The sequence below is a fragment of the Stigmatopora argus genome, chromosome 12 (genome assembly GCF_051989625.1).
Source record: "Stigmatopora argus isolate UIUO_Sarg chromosome 12, RoL_Sarg_1.0, whole genome shotgun sequence".
Taxonomy (NCBI): Eukaryota; Metazoa; Chordata; class Actinopteri; order Syngnathiformes; family Syngnathidae; genus Stigmatopora; species Stigmatopora argus.
In genome coordinates, this window is record NC_135398.1 from 9,888,623 (window position 1) to 9,900,573 (window position 11,951).

At 37.3% G+C, this 11,951-nt stretch overlaps 1 protein-coding gene across 1 annotated transcript; it reads left to right on the top strand.

Annotated features, from left to right (window-relative positions):
* Positions 1–7,480: 7,480 nt before the first annotated feature.
* Positions 7,481–11,396, top strand: LOC144086015 (opsin-5-like). The gene is made up of 5 exons (XM_077615747.1): positions 7,481–7,568; positions 8,057–8,219; positions 8,521–8,648; positions 9,758–10,092; positions 10,726–11,396. Exons 1-5 carry the CDS (start codon positions 7,481–7,483, stop codon positions 11,281–11,283), a joined length of 1,272 nt encoding a protein of 423 aa, XP_077471873.1. The 3' UTR covers positions 11,284–11,396.
* The last annotated feature ends 555 nt before the right edge of the window (positions 11,397–11,951 follow it).

The following is an 11,951-nucleotide window of genomic DNA, read 5'->3' on the forward strand; positions in this document are numbered from 1 at the left end:
AAGCCTTACTATACATGGTCTTTTTTAAACAAAAAAGCCTTACTATACATGGTCATTTTTTAAGAAAAAAGCCTTACTATACATGGTCTTTTTTGTAAATAAAAAGCCTTACTATACTATGTCGTTTTTAAAGACAAAAAAGCCTTACTATACTGTGTCGTTTTTAAAGAAAATAAGCCTTACTATACTATGTCGTCTTTAAAGAAAAAAGCCTATACTCTGTTGTTTTTTAAGAAAAAAGCCTTACTATACTATGTCGTTTTTTACGAAAAAAAGCCTTACAATACTATGTCGTTTTTTTAAGAAAAAAGCCTTACAATACTATGTCATTTTTTAAGAAAAAAAGCCGTACTATACTATGTCATATTTTAAGAAAAACGCTTTACTGTACATGGTCGTTTTTTTTAAATAAAAAAGCCTTACTATACATGGTCATTTTTTAATAAAAACCCTTAATATACATGGTCATTTTTAAAGAAAAAAGCCTGACTATATATACATAGTATTTATTTTTTAAACAAATAAAAGCTTTACTTTACATAGACCACTTTAAGTCGTTTTTAAAGACAAAAAAGCCTTTATGTTGTTTTTAAAGACAAAAAAGCCTTACTATACTGTGTCGTTTTTAAAGAAAATAAGCCTTACTATACTATGTCGTCTTTAAAGAAAAAAGCCTATACTACTATGTTGTTTTTTAAGAAAAAAGCCTTACTATACTATGTCGTTTTTTACGAAAAAAAAGCCTTACAATACTATGTCGTTTTTTTTAAGAAAAGAAGCCTTACTATACAATATCGTTTTTTAAGAAAAAAAGGCTTCCTCTACTATGTGGTTTTTTAGGAAAAAAAGCCATACTATACTATGTCGTTTTTTAAAGGAAAAAAGCCATACTATACTATGTCGTTTTTTAGGGGGAAAAGCCATACTATACTATGTCGTTTTTTACGAAAAAAAAGCATTACTATACTATGTCATTTTTTAAGAAAAAAAAACCCTTACTATATTATGTCATTTTAGGGAAAAAACCTTACTATACTATGTCGTTTTTAGGGAAAAAAAGCCCTACTATACTATGTCGTTTTTTTTGGGAAAAAAAGCCTTACTATATTATGTCGTTTTTTTAGGGAAAAAAGCCTTACTATACTATGTCGTTTTTGAGGAAAATAGCCTTACTATACTATGTCATTTTTTGGGTAAAAAAGCCTTACTATACTATGTCGTTTTTTAGGGAAAAAAACCTTACTAAACTATGCTGTTTTTTTTAGGAAAAAAAGGCTTACTATACCATGTCGTTTTTTTAGGAAAAAAAGCCTTACTATACTATGTCGTTTTTTAGGGAAAAAACCCTATGTCGTTTTTTAAGAAAAAAAAAGCCTTACTATACTATGTCGTTTTTTATAGGGAAAAAAACCTTTGTATACTATGTCGTTTTTTGAGAGAGAAAAAAGCCTTACTATACTATGTCGTTTTTTAGGGAAAAAACCCTATGTCGTTTTTTAAGAAAAAAAAAGCCTTACTATACTATGTCGTTTTTTATAGGGAAAAAAACCTTTGTATACTATGTCGTTTTTTGAGAGAGAAAAAAGCCTTACTATACTATGTCGTTTTTTAGGGAAAAAAAGCCTTACTATACTATGTCGTTTTTTTAGGAAAAAAAGCCTTACTATACTATGTCGTTTTTTTAAGAAAAAAAGCCTTACTATACTATGTCGTTTTTTTAGAAGAAGAAAAAAAGCCTTACTATACTATGTCGTTTTTTGGGGAAAATAGCTTTACTATACTATGTCATTTTTTGGGGAAAAAAGCCTTACTATACTATGTCGTTTTTTAGGGAAAAAAAGCCTTACTATACTATGTCGTTTTTTTAGGAAAAAAAGCCTATGTCGTTTTTGAGGGAAAAAAGCCTTACTATACTATGTCGTTTTTTAAGAAAAAAAAAGCCTTACTATACTATGTCGTTTTTTAGGGAAAAAAGCCTTTGTATACTATGTCGTTTTTTGAGAAAAAAACCCTTACTATACTATGTCGTTTTTTAAAGAAAAAAAGCCTTACTATACTATGTTGTTTTTTAAAGAAAAAAAGCCTTACTATAACTATGTTGTTTTTAAGGAAAAAAGACTTACTATACAGTGTGTGTGGTTGTCCATCTCCTTGTAACCTAAGATCGGCTGGCCACCGATTCAGGATGTCCGCCGCCTCTGGCCTGGAGACAAATGGGATTGGCTCCAGCATCCCCCGCTACCATAATGAGGATAAAGCAGTTCAGAAAATGAGATAAGGCTTACTATACATGGTCATTTTTTTTAAAGCCTTACTATACTATGTCGTTTTTTTTAGGGAAAAAAGCCTTACTATACCATGTTGTTTTTTAAGAAGAAAAGAAACCTTACTATAATGTCGTTTTTTAAGAAAAAAAGTCTTACTATACTATGTCGTTTTTTTAAGAAAAAAAGCCTTATTATACTATGTCGTTTTTTTAGGGAAAAAAGCCTTACTATACTATGTCGTTTTTTTAGGAAAAAAAGCCTTACTATACTATGTTGTTTTTTAGGGAAAAAAGCATTACTATACTATGTCATTTTTTAAGAAAAAAAAAACCCTTACTATATTATGTCATTTTTAGGGAAAAAACCTTACTATACTATGTCATTTTTTTAGGAAAAAAAGCCTTACTATATTATGTCGTTTTTAAAGAAAATAAGCCTTACTATACTATGTCGTCTTTAAAGAAAAAAGCCTATACTATGTCGTTTTTTAAGAAAAAAGCCTTACTCTATGTCGTTTTTTTACGAAAAAAAGCCTTACTATACTATGTCGTTTTTTAAAGGAAAAAAGCCATACTATACTATGTCGTTTTTTAGGGGGAAAAGCCATACTATACTATGTCGGTTTTCAGGGAAAAAGCCTTCCTCTACTATGTTGTTTTTCAAGAAAAAAAGCCATGCTATACTATGTCGTTTTTTTAGGGGGAAAAAGCCATACTATACTATGTCGTTTTTTTAGGAAAAAAAGCCTTACTATACTATGTCGTTTTTTAAGAAAAAAAGCCTTACTATACATGGTCTTTTTTAAACAAAAAAGCCTTACTATACATGGTCATTTTTTAAGAAAAAAGCCTTACTATACATGGTCTTTTTTGTAAATAAAAAGCCTTACTATACTATGTCGTTTTAAAGACAAAAAAGCCTTACTATACTGTGTCGTTTTTAAAGAAAATAAGCCTTACTATACTATGTCGTCTTTAAAGAAAAAAGCCTATACTATGTTGTTTTTTAAGAAAAAAGCCTTACTATACTATGTCGTTTTTTATGAAAAAAAGCCTTACAATACTATGTCGTTTTTTTTTAAGAAAAAAGCCTTACAATACTATGTCATTTTTTAAGAAAAAAAGCCTTACTATACTATGTCGTCTTTTAAGAAAAACGCTTTACTGTACATGGTCGTTTTTTTAAAATAAAAAAGCCTTACTATACATGGTCATTTTTTAATAAAAACCCTTAATATACATGGTCATTTTTAAAGAAAAAAGCCTGACTATATATACATAGTATTTATTTTTTAAACAAATAAAAGCTTTACTTTACATAGACCACTTTTTTTAAAAGAAAAAGCCTTACGATGTCCAGCCATTCAAGTCATTTTGCATGCCAGCTTTACGTTTGTACTAAATCTCGGGGTATTCTTTGCTCAGTTATGAAGCACGTCTAATAAGATGAATTAATATTTGACATTATCGTCGACAAGGAAAAAGAGTGTCGCCAAACTTTCGTCAAAACATATACAGACGCTCCCCTACTTACGAACGCAATTGGTTCCGAGCTGGTTCCTAAGTTGAATTTGTTTGTAAGTTGATTCAGTGCTACATTTTGTATTATAATTTATGTTTAAGGCCGATATAAGTATATTGAAGGTTTATATAAGTGCATTTGTATGTTTAAGGCTTGTATAAGTAACACGCATTGGTTTGTACTGAAAAAAAAAACATTTAATAAAATGGAGAGAATATGTACAGTACTGTAGAGAGAGAGATTTATGTATTAGAAACTGGCCAAAAGAAGCGACCTAATGACGATTGCACAGTTTTCTTCTTTTTTTCATCATAAATGATGCGGTAGCACTGTATGGCTTCATTCAATTGATTTGCAAACTTTGTGCAACGTTCAATATTTGGGTCCTGCTGCTCGATCTTTGTTTATAAATGGTACTGACGGTCGAACGATTCAATGCCCGTGAAACGCTTACCACTCTCACGCGCATCAAGCTTCGTTATTATTGCCACTCGTTTCAGAAGAAATGGCTTGCCTCTTCCTTGCAACTCCCTCAATAGAAGCCTTTAGCTTTTTACCAACCATATTCAATATTGGATGCATGAGATATTTAATGATACAAATGAAAGAGGTTCTTTGCACACTGGAGATACATTCACGCACTTCCGCATTGCAACGAAGAAGAAGGTAGATGCTGGGTGAGCTGAGCTCTCACAGCGCCAGGCGTCGGTATTAGCGGCGGAAAGAAGTACTACTCCGAAAAAGGGGTGAAATACAAAATTGGACTTGCGAACATTTTTGGACTTAAACGCAATTTGCAGACATGTTCGTATGTACCGTTGTTCGTAAGTTGAATGTTCGTAAGTAGGGGAGCGTCTGTATTTAAAAATGACTCACTTTGTTATGGCGTCGACAAGATGCCCCTTTCTGGTCGTTTTGGCCACATTCTTGATGTTTCCCAGCAGTCTGTGCTCATTGAGGGACTGAAACACACAATGGAATGATTTCTCTTTAAACAAAGAGCGATCGGTAACGCAATGTAGCCAATTTGTTTGCAAACATTTTACTGTCTGCACACACATGGGGCTACATCACGTCAACGAATCATGCTCTTATCACTCTTAAGACGAGAACTGGGGCTTCGAAATCCCCAAATGACAACGTACCGAATGTGCTGCATCGTCCTGTGAGAAGTTTGTCAGGCTTTCTTCGGCAAATCGTCACTTTTGAGCTGCTCTGCAGTGCACGCCCGTGCTGCCTCCTGGCTCATCAACCATTTTGGATTTGACGTCGGCTATTTGAACTCTGACATCAGTGTGTGTGTGTGTGTGTGTGTGTGGGGGGGGGGGGGGGGGGGGGGGGGGGGGGGGGGGGGGGGGTTGTAAATGCTTTTTGGTTGGAGTTTAATACTTAAAAAAATATACATTGTTTTCATAATAACATGCATTAGTCAGTGGGTGGGGCGGGGGCGGGGCTGTAAATACGTGTTGATTGGGCATTCATACTTAAAAAAACACGTTGTTTTCATCATAACGTGCATTAGTTAGTGGGGGGAGCTGTAAATATTTTTGGGTTGGGCTTTAATCCTTTAAAATACAGTATTGCGCATTATGAACATTGTGATGACATGCACTTTAGTGTTTGTTTTTTTACTTCTAGACATTTAAACAGTGGCAGTGCATTTTTTTTGCCGTTTCACGTATGGACGTATCGACGTTCATTGCTGTCTTTTTACCGTGGAAATGATACTCCGGGCCCGGTTCTGATGTCTAAAAAGCTTCAGTATTTGTATTTAATCAATAAATGCCGTTTTCAGCTGGATTTTACCCCATTTTCGGGCAATGTTTGCCCGTACGCCATTGACGTTCATTACTGTCTTTTCCAGAGAAAATCACCCCCCGGCCCGGTTGTAATGTCTGAAAAGCTCCAGTATTTGTATTTAATCATGAAATGCTGCTAGGAAGTAGATTTTACCCCATTTTTGTGTATTGATATATTTATTATTGTTTTATGTGTCGCAGCTGTAGCTGCAGTAGAGGTTTTATAGCCATAAAATAGTTTTTGAGGGTTGGATTGATACGTTGAAGGCGCTATGAGAAAATGCACGGACCGCCACTGGGTTTTAGAGATGTTCTTAGGCCGCCTATTTCGGTTGTAACAAGTGGTTATTTGAGTTGCCGCTTCATTTCTAATCAGCTTGAACCAGTCTTGCTTCAGGCATCAACAAGGATTGTTTTTCCCACAGAAATGCTGCTCACTGGATGTTTTCTCGTTTTTGGATCATTCTTTGTAAGGCCTAGAGATGCTTTGTGTGAGAATCCCAGTAGAAGAACACAGTTACTACAATACTCAGAAAAGCCTGTGTGATGCCAACAGGGTTGCTATGTTAAAAGTCACTGATAATTTGTCTAGAAATCAGAAGCAGATTGTCTTGATCAGGGCTCTGTGACGAAATGCATTGAGTTGCTGCCATGTGATTGGCTGATCCAAAATTTGGAGTAACCAGCAGTTGGAGAAGTGTGCCTAGTCAAATTGCCGGTACATTTGAATCCATATATTTGGCTCATTAAAGAAAACCTTTTATTATCCCTCTCATCAGTATAGGTCTCTCCCATATGTTGAACGTGGATGTATTTGGAATAGAAAAGTAATCATTTTCAGACAAATGAAGTGGGATTGGATCATTTCCCACATCACCCCCACTTTTGCTGTTGTTCAGTAATCCAGAGAATAGTCGTCATCATGCTGGAGTCACTGGGCGGCGCGGTGATGTGAGGTGTAGGAGGGCGAGGTGCTGAGAAGCGTTAGTAGAGCAGGCAAACTCTAAGTCTCCCACTCTGTTGAGTGTCATCAGCACCGGACTCTCAAGTGCCAGCCTTTCTGCTTCACACACCTGAGGCAATTTCAGCTGCTAACACATTGTGAGCCTGCTCAAGCAAATTTTTGTTTTCCCTTCGTTGATTTAAGAACCTAATTGGATTCAACTGGAGCATCGTACAAGACTCAAGGTAAAAAAAAAAAGACCACATCATTTTAATTTTCTTACAAATGTGGGTTACTTTTGGAAGGGGGAAAAATGAGACCTATCATCTGTGTTGCTTTTTAGATAAAATACGATGTACAAGTTGTCTGAAAAACAACTGACAGATGAAATTTTAATCACTTTCCCTCTTCATTTGCATTTAAAAATATTCTCAATTATAGATTGTTTTCTAACAGAAAATGTTAAATGCTTCACTCCATCTCTTTAACAACAATTTCATTAGACTTGACCAACCACAGCAGAATGCAATGAGTGCATGTAATAGTATCATGTTTGCTAGTGAATCTCCATTTGAAGTTTTGTATATACTGTATATAATGTTGACATAGACACACATCATTGGATTAGTACTACTAGGAATAAAAGTATGCAAATTCCAATGGGCAATAACACAGAAGGTAATAGATCGGCTAGGTCCTGATTCCCAGGAACAACATCAGGAGCCTCAATTACGAAGAGAACATTTCTAAGAAGAGTCAACCCCAAAACAAACCGTATGTAGCTGATCAAAAACAACCTGTTAGGCAAGAATGGCTAGAGGAGACAATTATAATTTCCTCATGTTTATTTTCATGAATATTGTGAGATCACTAATGTATATATGCATGCTATATATTATTTGAACCAATAAGACAAAAGGAATATCAAACAATGCTTTGGTTGTGTTTAGATGACATGGTTCAATAAAGATGCTACGTTCCACTCGAACATTCCTGTGCCTTTGGACATCGCTGTGGCTGTGGTCTATTCGCTTTTTGGTGAGCCAAGTCAACTGTACTATGTGGCAGGACAAAGAGAAAACTATATTTACTTTTAATGTTCTCTCTAATAGCTTGGAAAAAAATATTTGCTGCGAGAAAGAAAATACATAGCTGATCAGCATGAGTCCAACTATATCCATGTAGATGTCGGGTTTTATTTGCTCTATTTAAAATATGCAGCAGGTCTAGACATGTAATAATTTTCTCCCAAGAAAGCAAGTATGAATCTTCAGTCTGTTTTCTGTAAAATAATCGAATTCCGTGAGGCAAAAAAAAAAAAATCATATTCACGTCTGTGTTTGTCAGAGACAACACAAGAATCTTAAAATAGTCTTATTATGGAGTGTCTGGAGTGACAGAGTGGAAGATTATGATTTATTTCACACACAAATAGCGTATCAACCATTCTTTTCTCATGCTTTTGAAGGTTTTGGGACTTCTGTAGTGGATTCTCATTTTGCATGTTTTCCCCTTTTACCGTTTAGGAATATGTTCACTATTAGGCAACAGCACTCTGCTGTACGTTTCCTACAAGAAAAAACACCTCCTAAAGCCGGCCGAGTACTTCATCATCAACTTAGCCATCAGCGACCTGGGCCTGACTCTGTCTCTCTACCCGATGGCCATAACATCCAGCTTCTATCACAGGTACTGTGGCCTTACATCTTGACTGCGTTCCAAAATGTCAGCTACCTCCCACAACAAAGGCGAGACACTTCACCCCTCATTAATTTCTGGCAAAGCCTCTAAAGCTGCACGGAACTTGAGACGTTAACTTCAGTAATGAGGCTTTTCACAAGTTTTTTTTGTGTTTTTTTTTTCTGGTGCTAAGTCGATTCGCCTGTTTTTAAACTCTCACATGTCCTCTGTCATTAATCCTTCTGTTTGTTTATACTTGTTCACCAAAATCCCCTTTTCTTTTTCCCACACTCGCATACGTCCCACGCAGGTGGCTGTATGGGAAGACGGCGTGCTCCATCTACGCCTTCTGCGGCATGTTGTTCGGCATCTGCAGTCTGAGCACGCTCACCCTGCTCAGCATGGTGTGCTGTGTTAAAGTGTGTTATCCGTACTACGGTAGGTCTTCAAAGCAAACCGGATTGCCAACAGAAAGATGCGGCGTCCCTAAATGGGCCCATTGTCGATATATAATCCCTCCATGAGGGCCATACGTTAAACCTCTCTTTGATGACCCGCAAGTCTGCCAACTGCACTCTCACTCTACGAATATACTTGTGATGCTGGTTAATGCACTACGAAAAGGACTCTGCTTGACCCCTAGAAGTGTTTTTTTTTCCCAGCTGGAGGCACAAAAGCTCTTAATTTAACAAATGTAAAGCTACCTCAATTCAACAGATCAATTGGAGCTCCCAGTTCATCCTGTCTAGATTTTTGAAAGTGAATACTGTATGAACTTTTTATAGCTACTGAACAAAATCAAAGCAGCTGTTCAGAGGCAGAGATGCTGAAGTCCAACAGCATCACCACAAGCCCATTAAACTCTTGGATAATAGCACCGCCAAGTGGACTGATCTGTCACAAAGAAGAATAGTATCACATTAATAACGTCGGTGAAGCTCGAAGCGATCATTCAATGGAGATAAAAATGGCAATCTGCATATTTTTTTAAGTCTATGATCATTTTTTTAAATTAATTTTAATGTATTTAGAAATATCTATAATTTTTATTTGAGCTGCCTAATGATGTAGTGGTTCACCCGCCTTTACTCATGGCTTTTTTTTTAAAATTTCCATTTAAAAAGAAAATCTATTTATCACTATTGAAATAATTGTTTTCCCCAAAAAATTCATTCAGTTCATTCAAATTATTTGCAGTTTTTTCATTGCCTGTAGAAAAATACACACACGCAACATTACTACTAGAATGGGGGCCGCAAAATATTTGCCCGTGGGTCGCAATTGGCCCGTGGGCCAAAGGTTTGAGAACTTCGTAATGAAAACATTTAAGAAAAAGAATCACAAATCATGATCTTGAACAATCTGTAGCTATTGTCCACTCAAGGGTTGCCAGTGGCAGCAATCGACGTCCAACACATTTGAACTGGAAAGTCTAGCGGTGAAACATGCCAGCATTCACTGCCAGTCAAACTGGATTAGACGTCTATTGCCATCGAAGGCTGTTAATGAGTTAAGACTGCAAACCATCCACACTTTTGTCTTCACAGGTAACAGATACAACTGCATTCATGGCCGTCTGCTCATTGCTAGCACCTGGCTCTACGCGCTCGTGTTCGCCTGCTGCCCACTGGGTCACTGGGGAGAGTACGGACCAGAGCCCTATGGCACCGCTTGCTGCATCGACTGGCGACTGTCCAATCGGCTTCCAACCGCACGCTCTTACACGGTGGTGCTGTTCTTCTTCTGCTACATCCTACCGTGCTGCATCATCTTGGCATCCTACGCGGGCATCCTTGCCACAGTGCGTGCATCACGCAAAACTATAGAGCAGCACGCATTGAGACGAATGCATATGAGCAGCATCCAGATCATTATTATCAAGGTAAAGGGACAAGTAGTGTTTCTAGAATTTTTAACGACAAACTATTGGGAGGGGGAATTATGCATATATGGAATAAAAGCAATGACTATAGCGGTTGATGATAATGATAGAAGCATGATGGGTATTTATTTGCTGGTTCTCAAGGCCTAAAATGTTTGTGAGAATATCCTATGGACAGAGGGAACAAAAGTGCAACATTTTGGCATGGCACAGCAGCTTTATTGTGATATAAAATGATGTCTAGAGCATAAAAAGTATGCTGTCCCTACTGTGAAACATAGTACCGTGGTACTTCTACATATGAATTGAAATTGTTCCAGGACCTGGTTTGCATGTTGGTATGGTCATAGGTTGAGACAGATTTTCCCCATAAGAATACATTAAAATTATTAATTCTCTGAAAAGACTATGAAAGACTGGTGGACAGATTTGGGGTCAAATTTTACGTTGTATGTCGAGGTACTACTGTAGATGCTCCACTGTCTTTTGGTGATGATTTGCCACATCTGCCACAGGAATGATCGAGGCATTCCTATTCCACAATTGGTTTCCAGCTGGGGTTTTGTGACACAATCCCACAGCATTCTTGTTTTAAATGTCATCCAATCCTCTTGTTGTGCTCTTTGCCCCCAGCTCAGTGTGGCGGTGTGCATTGGTTTCTTTGTGGCATGGAGTCCCTACGCACTAGTGTCCATGTGGGCCTCCTTCGGCAACATCGAGGATATCCCGCCTCTAGCCTTCGCCATGCCGGCCATGTTCGCCAAGTCGTCCACCATCTACAACCCAATCATCTACCTCATGCTAAGGCCCAACTTCCGAAGGGTAATGTTCAGGGACCTCGGCGCCCTAAAGAGCTGCAAGGTTAAGTGTTGCCGCCGGCCGAGAGTCAAGGTGAGGCTTCGGCTTGTCCAAAGACAGATTGAGCAGTTCCCTCCGCCCAATTTGTCCAGGCAACCACCGACGGTTGTGTTGAAATGTCCCAAGGATACTGTTGAATGTCTCGGACTCTGTCCTCAAGTGTACGGTGTCACAAAATCTGCCGCCTATGTGGAATCATCCAAGTGTAAGGACACTTCAAGTGTGACCCACAACAGACCCTTGCTGTGCCTAACATGTGCAAAAAGGACTCCAGATAGTGTTCATATTGATTTAGAGATGGTTCCAGGCAAAGCAAAAATGGCTTGGCCTTGATTGATTCGATAGCTTATTTTTCAGGTTATTCTCGACAGGTATTAAGCCATGCATACATTTTCTTCAGGAATGTGCAATAATCTAATCATCACGCTGCAGCCATAATGCACCTTAATTAATCACCTTGATCTTTAGCTTTTACATTTAGATTGTTTAAATTTGCTGTTGAAGGTTATCTTTTCTTTAAAAATGGGGAAAAAAAAGCTTCATTTTTTTTCTACTGTTTCATGCTGAAGACAGGTCAAAATGTGATTGTGATTGGGTTGAAGATTGCCAACTATGAAGTTTGTGATTTAATCACTTCTGGGAGCCAAACAACTGCAAACAAGCCAGTTTGAAATCTGTGACAATGTGATGTCAAGCTATGCGTTATGCAAGTGTCTGCCCACATTTTCACTTCCTATACAACATCCTATTTTGTACCACAGCACTAACCCATGGTTTTGTCATTGCAATGAATGATTAAAGCAGGGTAGCCTATGGACAAATTGTTATGGAAGCATTGCACGTTAAAAACTGCCTGGAATACTACGAGTACTAAGTTATTTCTGGTATAAAAATATTTGTATCATCATCATCATCATCAGCATGTACTATGTACACTATTTAGAACACAGATGATACCTTTGACATAGTGCACTTGTATTATACAACAGAAATGTCGATAC